At 39.4% G+C, this 14,190-nt stretch overlaps 1 protein-coding gene across 18 annotated transcripts in view; it reads right to left on the reverse strand.

Annotated features, from left to right (window-relative positions):
* GRIP1 (glutamate receptor interacting protein 1) overlaps window positions 1–14,190 on the reverse strand; it is a 325,530-nt gene that overhangs the window by 8,447 nt on the left and 302,893 nt on the right. For 5 of the 18 annotated variants that reach the window (XM_066992663.1, XM_066992655.1, XM_048065466.2 and 2 more), the window contains 8 exons: window positions 11,949–12,126; window positions 10,752–10,891; window positions 10,387–10,575; window positions 6,762–6,918; window positions 5,125–5,325; window positions 3,107–3,218; window positions 2,917–2,961; window positions 227–460 (listed from right to left, as the gene is read on the reverse strand). In XM_066992663.1, coding sequence (XP_066848764.1) covers window positions 227–460; window positions 2,917–2,961; window positions 3,107–3,218; window positions 5,125–5,325; window positions 6,762–6,918; window positions 10,387–10,575; window positions 10,752–10,891; window positions 11,949–12,126 — 1,256 coding nt within the window. The remainder of the gene's footprint in view (window positions 1–226; window positions 461–2,916; window positions 2,962–3,106; window positions 3,219–5,124; window positions 5,326–6,761; window positions 6,919–10,386; window positions 10,576–10,751; window positions 10,892–11,948; window positions 12,127–14,190) is intronic. The other 13 variants (XM_066992675.1, XM_066992673.1, XM_048065462.2 and 10 more) reach the window with 3 other exon arrangements.

Consider the following 14,190-nt stretch of genomic DNA (forward strand, 5'->3'; position numbering starts at 1 on the left):
CTTTTGAGGATTTGTTGTAAATGTAAATAGTAGACAAGGATGCATCTTATTTGTTTGTTTTCCCCATAAGGATATATCATTAATGTTTTCGTAGGAACTAATATGCATGGCCCCAGAATTACATCTGTGGAGCCATTATAAAAAGTGCTTACTGTATTGCCATACATAATTAGATTCCCTATGCTGAATATATTATTTCAAAACTGTCAGAAGAAAAATTACAGACCTTGTGTAACTCCACAGGAGTTGGTGACATGATTTCTTTCATTTCTTGCTTAAATTTTCTCATAACCATGGACTTTCTCCCCACATCTGATGGCAGTGTGTTGCTACGGGTAGTTTGACTGTAATGTGGCCTTACAGTGCTTCTTTCCTGGAAGCTGGCTTGTCTTCCCAGCTGGCTACGAGGTTGTGGGTTTTCATGATTCAGACTCATTGTACTTCCTGACATAATTGTGGCCTAGAGCATTAATGAACAGGTTAATTTTTCACACAGAACGTGGGTTAAGAAAGTGGTTAATTCATAGCAGTAAGAAAAACTCTATTCTTTGTTAAAACACAATCACTCAGGGCACAGCAAAAGGCAAGAAGACAGATGTTCAATCTGCTTGCAAGTCACTATAAAATACAGGACCACGACAAAACACAACAACAGTAACAAAACCCTATGGGCAAAAGTTTTCAGATGGCATTTCCAACTAAAATACTGAGCACTGGAATGGCTATGCTGCTAAGCTAGTCTCCTGGCAGGCAGGACTGAAGAGTGTGTAGTATAACTGTTTACTTTAAAAATATATGACATGTAAATAAAATGATATTTAAGCTGTGGCGTAATTACATTTGTTGGACTTGGATCTATAGGAGGGTGTTTACAAGACAGAGTGGGTGTGCAAGGTGGAAAAAAAAAGTCAGCAGAATGTGAAGGCAGTTCTAGACACAGCACTGGCAGGGACAGTGCCTGGGTGGGGGAAACTCAGCACAGGTAAGCTCGTTGCTCAGAAAGACCTTTTACATGACGTGCGTATTGCAAGAGTAACTACCTTAGCTAGCACTGTTACCTCAGAGATACAACCCCCGTCTCACTGCTGGGTTTAGCCTCAGTAAAAGCTAGCCTGTTATGTTAGATGAAAGAGGACGCAGAATGTGAAATCTCGAAAGAAGACAACAGGAGTCATCTCATCCACTGGGTGGAATGGACTGATAGGAAAAGTACTCATGCACAGCAAGGAGGCTGCTCCGTTGTGAAAGAATTTCTGCTCCAGGGAACAGGAGGTGGAGGTGCTTTGGCACTGCCACCACACAGCGGTGCAGCCTGCTGCTGCTGACAGCATGGGGTACACTGAATTTCCTGTTTATTCTCCCTGGCACTGACGGACAAGTGAAAAGGGAAATTAAACAGCCATAAGCTGAACTCTGACTGGGACAGGATGCAGGCAGCCTGCTTGAAAATGAGAAGTGAAAATGAAGTGGGGAAAAATAGGGGAAAAACAGGCAAAGAAATGTTTGCTTCTGACTCTGGCGACCATGTCTGTCACCCGTCTTTCTCCCAGCTCCAGCACTACTTTCACTACAAGGTAATCTATTGTAGCTTTAATAGTCTCTCCTGTGCTCAGAAATGACGGATATTACTCCCTGATGGAGCAAAAGCAGCTGGAGGACTTGGCAAACAACAGTTTTCTTTGCTCTTTGGCTGAAGACCTTGAAATGAAAAATGAGGAGCAGTCCTTGACTACGAGATGGTACTTCATAAAACAGAGGCATCGCCATTCTCAGCATCCTGTCGCACTGAATTGGTCTTGCTTTCTTTTCAGATCTGTGGGTTGTGCAAGAAGATGATGCTCTAAATGATACAGCACCTGCAGTTCTGAATTTCACGTTTGTAAAAGGCTGAGGAACACTCAGCCTTTTGAAGTAACTGAATTCTGGTCATCCTGAATGATCCATTTCCACTTCTGAATTACCTACTTCCATATCCTTTTATTGTGCTCTGAATATTGAAAACTGCATGAGAAGCCTGTGGTACCAAACCATATCTAACTACGGAATTAAACCCATATAACATTTTCTCCTGCTTTTCTCTGGTTTGCAATAACAAATACATGAGAATCACATTTTGCTACCCATACATGCAATACAGAAGCCATAAATCTGAAGGAAATAAATTAATCTGAACTGAAAAACTTTCACCCAGTTATGCCATTCACATTCCTCCTGGCTGCTACAGGACTTCATATAACATAAAAATGAAAATGAGATTCTGCCAGTTTCGCAGCTCCAGGAATTTAAAAGAACATAAAAGAAAATATTTTAGGTCCTTTCATCCCACGGCTTTAAGTGGCAGTATAATCTTAATTGTTCCGATAAGAGAACTTAGAGAAAAGGTGATTACAAAAATAAAGACTCAAAGTTACTCTGCCTCTTCCCCAACCCCACTCTACATACAATCTAACATGAAGCACGGTTAGATTTGCAATAAATTTCAGAGTGAAATTTGTTGCATCATGAAGAATTTACTGTATAACAAACACTTCTCACGTTAGCAGGATTTTTTTTCAGCGTGGTAAGATTATAGCAGAACATTTTGAGAAGACGATTTTCTTTTATGTTCATCTTAATCAAATTAAGTTTCAGTTTAAAAGACAACCTAAAACATGCTAAGAAAAGCTGCATAAAGCGGCCGTCAGAGAATGGGATGCATTGCTGCAGGAAGGATGTGCCCACTTAGGAAGTTCTGCGCCATTTGCTGCCTGTGTAGACAGCATCAGTGGTATGCACAGCAGAAGCTACAAGTCAAAAGCTCTGGGGTGAACATGTCTTATAGAATTTCAGTTGCATCGTACAAAAGAAAAATAGCTCTGGTTAGGGGCGGGGGAGGCAGCTGCACAAGCAAAAAATATAAACGTAAAGGGTAGGTACCAAGAGAGTCATGTTTCTCAAACACAGACGCCTGTCAGCCTTGTCCTGTGGAGAGGGGTTAAAGCTTTTAAATGAATTGGTGTGATTAGTGCAAATTAAAAGAAAAAAAGGAGAAAATAAAATGAATGTAAACCAAACCAAAACCATTATATTTCTCTATAATCGGAAAGAAAGGTTAAGATTGTTCTACCTCTAGTTCCCTCAGAATTCCTGACTGGCCACAGGTCTCTAAATCCTCCAGAGCCTGAGACCAGAAGTTTTCCTCCTGGTCAGCCTCGGTGTTATCATGGGTACCTGCGAAGCTAGATTTACAATGAGAGGTTAAAAAAAGGTGGTTTATTTTTATTTTTATTTTTTTCCTCTTGAAAATATATTTTACACATGTGCCTTGCCATAGATTGCAACTTGAATGACAGGAGGTTACGGTAGGTAGGCAGGAGAGTGGGGAGGTCGTGGACATGAAGAGCCTGGACATGACAAGTCTTCTCATAGCCTGGCAGTCGCTTTCAACCTCACAGACTTCTTTCAGGGAACATGAAAAGAGCCCCAATTTGGCAAACAGCATTTTGCAAAAGAGGGGTGGTGGTGTTTTCACCTGATTCAGTGTAAGCTCCATTTATCATTATCAGTTTACCCCACCTGACTGCCACAATAGAAACCACTCCTAGTCATTTTATGTACAAACTTATGTGACAGGCACAGGGGAAGGATGAGGGAGGGAAAGAACAAAAATTTGCCCTTTTGGTGGCAGCAAGCTGTTGCAGCTGCCCATGGACTGCAGCTAGTGGTGCTTAACATAGACAGAGCAAACACTGTCATGGAAGCATCTGAGGCCTTGCTTGACAAACTGCATATTACTGAGAACAGCACGAATGTAGCACTGTTAACATAATAGCTTTTAAACAGAGGAATTGCCCAGCACAACCGACAACAACTTGAACACTTCTCCCATGATACTCTGCCTCAGAGATGCTTTCTTACAGCTACGATCAGTCAGGCAGACAATGGCCAGCCGTTTGGATCTCTTATTGCAATGATTCTCCATCTAGCGTCAGTGCCTCTTCTGAGATATTGCAATAGATACAGAAATGGTGAGAATACCTACTCGGAGCACAGATGCAATTCCTCCCAGGCAAGATAAGAAAGTATTTAAAACATTGTTTTGGAAAGATCCTTAACTTCTGAAATTAGCTCTTTCAATCAACCTAAGTAGTTTTTTCAACTGCTAACATTGAACATAGACTAATTAATCCAATCCGATACCTTCTTTATATTGGATACTAATATTGTAATATAAAATGGAGCTTGAGTTAATGAACAGGATTTTATGTCTGTGGCAGCAAAGGCTGGGCTGTCTAGAACAGGATCTCCATTCCTTCTCTGACTCCTGTGAAATCTGAAAAGATGACACCTGTAAGTCTGGACCTCCTTTTGGCTGGAACAATTCCTCTTTTGGGTCCCCTCACCTCCTCTTTTGATTTTTCCCTAAGTCTTGTCTCTTGGTGTGTGAAATGCTCAACTTTTTCATCTCCATTATAGCCACATTAATAAACTGATTTGTAGCTGAGCTGCTGCATCAGAAAAAAAAAAAGAGCTTCCAAATCATTTCTCATCTAATTTGTTTTCCTTGAAACAAAACCCGAGAGATTGATTTTATGTCATGTGAAATATTGTTTGAGCTGTAACAAATATATTTGGTTCTCAAATGGATGCTCATTCAAAGAGCCATCAGGAATTTAGATACACAAAAATGCTGAAGGAGAGGTAGTGGGACAGATATGAAACCACAGGTGCCTGTGATTTGGTTCTTATTGACATGCAAGAGACCGAGTGTCCCCCCCCCACCGCCCCCCCCCCCCCTTTTTTTTTTCCTCCATCAGGAGGTGATAGGGTATTCTAGGATCTGGCACACTCACTCCTGTAGGTAACGTTTTGAAGTGCAAATCATTTTCCCTGGAGCAGGAACTGTAACTGACTTGTCCTGCCTTTCAGTGGTAGATAGAAACAAGGCTACAGAGCAGTTTATGCTCCGGTTTCATTCACTTTCCAACTGAAATGTCATTGTCACTCAGTGGCATGTTAGTGATGTGCCTTCTGCTTTCACCCATTTTTTCTCCTTTTTCTCCTTTTAACTGTTTTTACTTTCTTCCCTCTCTCCCTTCCCCAGCCCAGTTGGATCTTGCTCCTGTGCACTCTTTGTTTTCCTACCTGGAAGTATTCCACTCTTCCAGCTGTCCCCCACCTTTCCTTTGCCCACCAGAGGCACCTTTCCACAGCTTGCCCTCCTTCTTCACGCTCCTGATGCTCTCTCCCCCTGACCTTTCTACAGAAGTTTGCTTTAAATGGTTTTCTTGATTCTCTCCCAATGTCTCAGTCTCTTTCTGTTGCCACATATTCTTGGAAGCTGTGCTACACAAAATAAAGGTAAGAAAAAATTACTTTTTAGTGTTAGAGAAGAAGACAGAGTGCCTAGCTAGGGGCAGAGAAGAGCTGTTTTTCTGGAGACCCCCCTAACAGGCTGGAAAAACAGATGCACCCTTCCCACATTCTCCACTACTTGGTATAGGAGCACCATCAAGTGCTGTGGATAAAATTACTGCTCTCAGATTAAGGACAGTAACTTGTTAAGAATGGGAAGCATGAAGAAAACTACCTTCACTTCCTTTATTAAATGTTGCCCACTAACAGCCTATGAAAACTTCTGATATGCTTCCGGCCAGTAGGGACCAAAGGAGCTGGATAAAGGGTGAGTGTTTACACTTGCCCAGATTTCAGCTATCATCTTGACAGACTTGTCTCCAGACAAAATGCCACTGGGCAATCTGCTCTACCAGAGGATTTAGCATTCAGCTTCTGAAAAGCCGCATTGCCATCTAAGCCCTGCCTTGATTCACAAATTTAAAGTTGACAGACTGGACCCTTATCCAGTAGGGTTATCCAAGAAAGGTTTTCTGTAGTACTAAACTTGAATTTGTCACAGACTGAGATTTCAGGCTCGTTGTGTTGCTACGACAAGAAACTGTATTTCTAACTAAAGACGTGCACGTCTGCAAGTCTTGACAACAGGTACAAAGAGCACTGAAATCTTTCTGTAATATCTGTCTGCCCTTGTCTGAGGAAGCACTGTTACTGGGCAGGAATTATCACCCAGGTCTCTCTAGTGGTTCCACTGCTGGATCATCGTTAGAACAGAGAATGAGAGACTTCCCTTTTTTTGGATCTTTAGCTACCTCCAAGCAATGTCAACCAAGTATTTTTCCCTCAGAAAATTCTTTTGCCTGTAGAGGAATTCACTGAAGAGGGGATTTACTTCTCAGAAGAGGAATGCATGGCAGAAAATATGCATGTCCATGCATGGCTTTGGACAAGATATTTCTACTACGCTCACTTTGTTCTCCCACTGAACCACTGCAGAGCTCTAAAGCATTTCTGGAAGAAGGCTGTAATGCCTGCTTCTTTGCCAAAACCAAAATGAAGAATTTTCATGGAAGACAAGATTAACATGCTGGTTGTCTTTGTCCACTTCCTTTTGTAGGGTTATTTTTGTGAAGTGGAAAACAGAGCAGTTAATTTTTGAAGCTTACCCAAGGGAACACCCTACTTTGTTTCTTTATTTTTAAAGTAACTCAAATGTTTTTGCCTTGTTTTTGGCATCATAATCTTTGACAAATGTCATTCATCTACTCTAGTAAGTTTCATAAAGTATAAATACTATATCTTATATGTGAAGGAAGAGCTGCTACAGCTGACTTAGAAAAACATAATTTCATTCTAGATGATGTGTCCATTTTTGAGGCACAGCTGCAGCTGCAGGTAAGAAAACAGAAACTTGCACAAGAACTTACCTGCTTGCTGTAGGTCGGTCCCATTCCTCATCACTCAGTACTGGGTCATGGAATGGGTGGTTTCGTGGTCTACTTGGAGGGGACAAGCTGCCCCTCTGTTTAGGACTCCTCCATTCATAGGCATTGAAGTTGTATCCTGAAGCCTGATAGCTGGGTCCTAAAAAGATGAATTATATACTTATGCTACTGTATGTTTTAATGACAAAAAGTACATCTTTGAAGCTAGGTTTTCTAGACATTGAATGTGGACTTATAATTGCTTCCTCTCCTCACCTTACTTCTCGTATTCAGATATTTAGAAGAATAAATGACCTAAATTATGCCCCAAATTATCAGTGCTCTAGAGCTTCTTCTGTGAAAGTCAGTCAAAAGTAAAATCCTAAACATATCCAACACAGATTTCCTACTGTTTGTGTCTCAGCTACTTCTTATGCTTTGTGCTGGACTTTTTCACAAGTTTACCAATTTCCAATTTGACTTCATACATTGAATTATTCAGACTAGTGAATAACTCATTAGTGTTATGAATGTTAGCCATGTGTTAACATAGTCGTGTAAATTATCCAAAAATAAACCTAATTATTAAGGAAAAAATGCTTCAGACCTATTAAAAAGTTCTCAAGGATGCATTAAAAGAAACAAACAAACCTGAATTTTCAGATGATAAGACAAGACAGATTTTTCTGCCTCTTAGTACTTTTCTAATGTAAGCAATGTAATTAAAAGTTAATGACATATTAGAGTCAATTATGCCCCTGCTAATATGCATCATGGCTACCTAGATGCAAAAGTTGGCGTGGTGCAGAGGCTCCCGAGTGACCTTTACCTGGATTAAATGCCACAAGAGGAAGGAGGGTGCCTGTCTTGGCACCACAGAGTCGAGGACTCATTAATACAGGTGCAGGACTGCTGTCATAGCCCGGCTCTGCTCTGCATGGTTGTGCTGCCGTATGTAAAGGCCCACACGTGAAATCTCTGCACCATGCCCCTTTGTGCAGGGGGGGCTTGCTCTTAGCTGAGCTATTCCATTTCACCAGGGCTCTGAAGTCTCACAAGGGGCACACATGCCTAGGACCAACAGACACCTGTGGAAAGCTCATCTTACAGACAGAGATTTCTCTATCAGCTATTTCCAAATGTTTCAAGACCGTGCAAGTGGCATCAGGTGGCTTTGACATCTGCACATTTTTTTTTTCCTGTGTGCTTATATCATAAAAGCAACATTGGTATTAGCTCAATAGCTTTACCGAATTAACTGTAATTTGGATTCCAAGTAGTAACCCGACAAGACTCTGGCTTGTAAGTGATGTATCAGGAAGAACACACAGATTTACTTGCCACAACTTCGTGCTGATCTGGTATGCAAACTCCAGTAAGGTAGAGCTGCTGTATATATATCTCATCTTGACATATTCCTCTTTTCGTCTTTTCTGATGTGCATAGTGGATTAGGAAATCAGTTTTGTTGATGACTAACAAATGCCACTGCTGTCACCTCTCTAAAGAGGGCAATTCACTTCCATAAATCACTCTAGACTTGTCTCCCTCAAATCCCATGCAACTACAGAGTTGCGTGCTTTTCTCCAGCTAACTGGCAAACTTTATCATACTCCCAAATTGTAGGAAGGGTTTTGGTTGTGAAAATTTGACTGTTTTGTGGGGAAGGCTCCAGATTACTAAGGCAGATGCATTAGACAAAGGTACAAACCAGGGTGTTAATTCAAGGAGAGAAAGGATGGCTCACCAGCATTAAACAAGTAACTAACAGGATAAAGCATTATCTGGTGCTCCAGAAACATTCTCCAAAATCCTCAATTTGCTTAGTCTGTGCTTATGCCAATAAAGGTTTGGAGAGAAGCCAAACTCAGCTTGACAGGTCAAGACAGAATGAACTTTAGTAGAAATGTAGGTCACATTAGTACCACACCAAGGGATAAGGCACAACTCTGATTACACTCAGGCTGTTCAAGAGAAGTGCTATGTACCCAGCCGAGACTGGGCTGATTTTCATAGGGGAGCCAGAAAAAAATAATATGGTTTGAGATATTGGTTTAGTTTTTGGCATGAAGTCTCAATGATCAGGATTTAGCAGAGGACTCTGGGCCTGTCTTTTCCACAGTTGAATAATTTGCTCCAGAAATCATTAAATCGGACAGAAAACGAAAGCCATCATTTTGGCACTTTTTCAGAAGTGTTTTTCCCTAGGGCTTAGAAAAATCAGAAGAAAATCTAACCTGATTTATTTATTTTGATAAGCTGACTAAGACCGTTAAAAACAGAAAAGGAGGCAAATTCATCCCAACTCTTAACTCCAGTGAAATACAAATTACACAGGAGGAGTTTAACTCATTAAATTGAGTACTAAATAAAATGTTTATGTAACAGTAAGTAAAATGCTGAAAACAGGAGTTATAATGAAATGTATTAAGTCTATCCCATTGAAAGGAAAGTCAATGACAAAATATATGCAGTAAGTCTAAGAAATATTTAAAAATTAAAAAAAAAAAAAAGAAAAAATGGCCATTAGCAGTGACATCAGCTACTTCTTGATCTCACATAGCTCAGCAGGTTTCAAAGGAAACATTTTGCTTTACAAAAAAAAGCACCAGTGTTATCACTGAGCAGGCACACTGAAGAATAGCAATGAAAATAACCAGCACAGAACTTCAGTCTAGATGGGTAGTCTGCTGGGCAGCGCTCACACAACTCAGCTGTCCACCAGCCATGGACAACATGCTACCACCCATGCTTCCGGAAAGCCACAGAAAAACAGACAAATAAGAGTTGCAAGAATGCATGAAACCAGAGCAAGTGAGAAAAAATTATTTGAGGTAAGGATCTATCTGCTCAAATATCTGCAAGGTAGTGGGCACACCATTATTACTACGGAAATAATCATTCTAAAGTCAGTTAAACAAAAGATGCTGTGTGGAAGTTGTTTTACTTGTTACCTAGATTATTAAAAGATGACTGAGTTCCTCACTGCCTGAATAAATCTGTCTAATCTTCTACAAATTAAAATGGAATCATCTGAAAATCCTATCAAAACAGTAGTCAAAAAGAAGCATAAAATTTAGTATTAATGAAAACCATGTCTTTAAAGAGAATGATTGCTTTTGAGGGCTGAAAGTTAGGTGTTCATGCTGCAGGAATGAGGAAGAAGAAAAAGATTTACAAATCGTAAGTAATGCCTAATGTTCCCCCTTCAGCAGTTTATAATAAATCTGTTGTCCATTAAAAATTACTGCACATGGGAACCAAATTCATGAACACCTTCAGAGTGTTCTGTGCCTTGCATTGATCTATATTTGAAAGATAAACTCATTTGGTTGTGAATGATCTATGGACTTGGCCATTCAGATGTCAGAAAAGCTAACAAAAGCCTGTTAACGTATTGATAAATTGCTTCATAACACACCGCATTGTCATAAAAGAATGAATCTGAGGCCAGCCAAGCATAAGAAATCACGCTGTCTGGCAAGGTGTGTGGTCATAATGAGACACCAGCACATTACAAAGTACAAGATTTAAACTTGGTACAAATAAGATTCTCTTTAAGGCAAAGGAAATTCAGCCATGAAGTCAACAGTTTCTATTTCAAATGTTGACTTCATTTTTGATAGTACCTTGACTTCCAAAGCTGGTATCAATACCAGAGCCATCCCACGACTCTACTGCGCTGTCAACACTTGGGACTGTAGTAGAATAGATGTCTGAGAGTTTGCCAGATTTCTGTGCGGTAGAGGTTTCATCTTCAGCATCGCTCAGTTCATTTATGTGACCCACAGGGACAGAAAATTTCTTGGGACTGGTAGCTGAATAGGATTATAAGAAAAGGGGTGGGGGTGGGAGGTGGTCATTGCTTTAGTGCAGTTCCAAGAGTATGCTTTTTACTAATGACATGACATTTTTCCACGGATGGCCTAAATGCTCGTTAATCTGTAAAAACACACTCATTAAAGACCACTGGTGCTACTTTGGCCATACTCACCATCTGTCTGCTTCTTGATTTTCAGAGTGACAGTTTCTCCTGCCATCTGTAATAAATGAATGGCTTCACTCAAAGGTTTTCCTTTCAGGCTGCTACTATTTATTGCTAGGATTCTGTCTCCTATGTGAATTGCTCCAGTTCTACAGTAAGAGAGAGAAGTAAAACATTAGAAGAGCAGCACAAAAAGCAACAAAGATAATTTGTCTGCATATTTGGAGGCATGAAAGTCTCATCTCTCTTTCTCCCATTCTGCTTTCATAGCTGTGTTATACAGTAATCCTATTGTTAGAAACGCTTAAAGCAAGCCACCTTTGTTGTAGTGACAATAGCAGAGCTGAGGCGTGGAGAGATGGATTTCTGTGTTACTGCAGTAGTTAATAACCTATGGATGATATTCATGGCAGCCCACCTGTTTAAGAGTACTCTCAGACAGCTCGATAAATCCTGAAATTAATGTAATGTTTCTAGAAGTCTCACAACAGAACAGATAATGGCAGTGGGAGCAAGTAGCCAGCTATTTCACCAATGTGGTTTTCAGGATGGATTGTAGCATAAGAAGAAAATAAATTCTCTTTGTGTAAATGCACAATTTGTTCTGGCTGAGTACAGTTATCATGTTTTGTGTTCTGTAGGTTTGCTCTGAAACTACCAACAAAGGGACTAGTTATGACAACTCTACCTTTTAAAAATGACAGGTGACAGAAAACATTAGCCTTTTCATTATTCTCTATCCATCACTTACCAAGAGGAGCATTTCTACTCCTCGGGTAATGGTAGCTATGGTGTATGTAAGTGCACATACAGATGCAGCGTGTGTGGACTATGAGCAGAATATTTTCAGACAAAGTTAGACACATTAAGAGCTTCCCTTACCTATTCTACTATACAAGGCTACCACTTTTAAAAGGCTGCTGAAATGTTCCTGTGACTACCCAGTTTTTTCAATCATATTTACAATAAGGACCACAATTCATTCTCTGACTTGTATAGTATGTGCAAGAACATCTATTACGATATTCCTCATGCTCATGAACTTTGTAATCATCTCAAAATGCCACCAAAAAGATTATAAACTCAGATCTAAAGAATTAAAAAAAATAAACAGCTAAACCATGAAAATTAGCATGTTTAGGTCAACAAAATAAATCTTTACTTTGACAAAAAGAATGCTTAAAAATAATTTGCTTTCCAATTTACCTTTCGGCTAATCCTCCTTTTGTAAGGCTGGAAATAATTATGGGATCAAAGGGCTCTTCAGTACCAGAGATTGTAATTCCAAGAGGCCCACCATAGCGCTTGAGCTCAACAGTATAAATAATTGCTCCAGAGCTCTCCTGTTCATCTGTAATAAATGCCAAGGGGATGCAATTGGTTTCTTATGAAAGAGGGAATGAAAAAAAATAACACATTCAGTCCAGTGACTGGTAATCAAACAACATTTTCAAAGGATTATATTTCAGATACACCTCTAAATCATATTCTGCTGGATTATTTAGAAAAAAAATATCTCTTGAGCAATTTATTTTTTATTGCCAGAACCTGATTACATTGAAGTCAATAAAACAATTGCCCCCATTCTAGTAGGACTGAATTTTACTCTGTTTAAAATCTTAGTATCTTCTTTCCTATTAAAATGTGACTTCAGTCTTTTTTATTAGAGAAGAAACATGTTACTAATATTGTATAACTACCAAGACTCTTCTGTTCCTTGAACTGAATGGAGGGTATTTAAAACCAAAGAGAAATTAAAAATTCTAAAAAGAAATTTCCTTTAAAAATTGCAGAAAGGTCAAGTCATCATAAGATGAGCAGTTGTCTTAGTAAGAGAACCTGAAATATATCCCATATTTTTAACAGAGAAATTTTAAGCTTTCAGAATGGAATCAAAGATAGCTCCTGAATTACCACCTAAGTTGAACAATAACTCCATTAGATTTTTTTTTCATTATTTACATAAAATCTGTATTATTTTGAAATTTTAATCTCAACAAAGAACCATCACAAATGCTCCCTTGCCCATCTTATGCTACTGGTATTCAGCCAGGATGTTTGACCTGGCTGGCAACTTTTCCTAGATCTGTGGGCAATGACATTTTTAACGGCTTAGTGAGTGTGGAAAATGTCTAGGATGCACATTCTGTAACTGTGACCAAAACTAACCTGAGACAAGTCAGAAAATTCAAATGCTCCCATTTTTGTTCCTGTAGGTAGGAAAATTTAAGAGGAGAAAAAAACCTGCATCACTAGCAAAGGTTCACAGAGTTGTTTTCTTCTAACACTGAATGTGGTATGTCAGCAGAGCTGGAGAAACACTAATATCTTTGAAGTTATTTTGTCTTTTCCCAGTTTGAAGAAAATGTAGGTCTAGTTTCCTCCCACCAATTTCCCACTTGCTATTGACATAAAGGAAACCGTACACACAATATTCAAAGGAGAAAAGAATTAGCAGTATTTATTCGGCAAAAAATATTGGGATTTTCACGGCTATTGTTGGCTTTTTATTCCTACCTGGGACATTATCAACAGAGTTTTGGCCCTCAAATCCCCCGAGACCTAACGTTCATAATGTTTACACGGGTGTGGCAACGACATGTGGTGAGACTTCAGCAGAAGGGTGAAAAGTATTGCATCAAGCTAATTGAAAATACAACAGCCAGTATTTGCTAAGGGTTGACGCAATGCTAATGTTTCTCTGTTATCAATGGTAAGTGAATAAGAAGATATTAATTATGCAGCAGTCCTGCCACGTGAGAGTTGGAAGTTTATAGATCTTCGCGAATGACTGGAAAGGAGACTGGCCCATTATGTCTTTCTTCTGGATAGCCCTAGTTAAGAAAATTAATGGTAAAATGCAACAAATGTCAAATTGCTACATTACTTTCTTCTGTTCTTTCCAGACAACATAAATGCAAGCTATTCAAGAATACGGCCTGTATGTGGCCTGAATACACAATGAAGACCAGTTTTGCCATGAAAGCAAAGAACTCTGATATTCAAAAAAGGGTAGCTGCCATTAGGCTAAACAGGAGATAAAATCCACAGAATTGGAAGTTGGCAGGAAAAAAAAAAAAAGAGAGAAAAATTGCTGAAAACAAACTTCTTCTGAAAACATACTTCCATCTCAGAAGGAAATGTAATCAAATTATAAATTTTTAGGGTCTCATTTTTTTTTTCGAGATTACCCTTCTTTCTTTTATTGTAGTGATGCATGTGGATAATTCTTTGAAATCACATTTAAGGAAATGTTGTTACATTGCTTCTGTGCTGCAGTGCTTCTGTTCCATCCGCTAGTCTCTTGCTCTTTAGAGCAACACGGGACTGATGAAAACAAAGTGCAAAAAAGAGCACGGTTTAGGGGAGCATGTAATGTTTTACCTTGCTGCTGACTTCACATGCATGGTTGGCTGTGAGGGACACAGCTTTGAGCTACGTAAAATCA

Source organism: Anser cygnoides, chromosome 1, assembly GCF_040182565.1.
Source record: "Anser cygnoides isolate HZ-2024a breed goose chromosome 1, Taihu_goose_T2T_genome, whole genome shotgun sequence".
Lineage (NCBI taxonomy): Eukaryota > Metazoa > Chordata > Aves > Anseriformes > Anatidae > Anser > Anser cygnoides.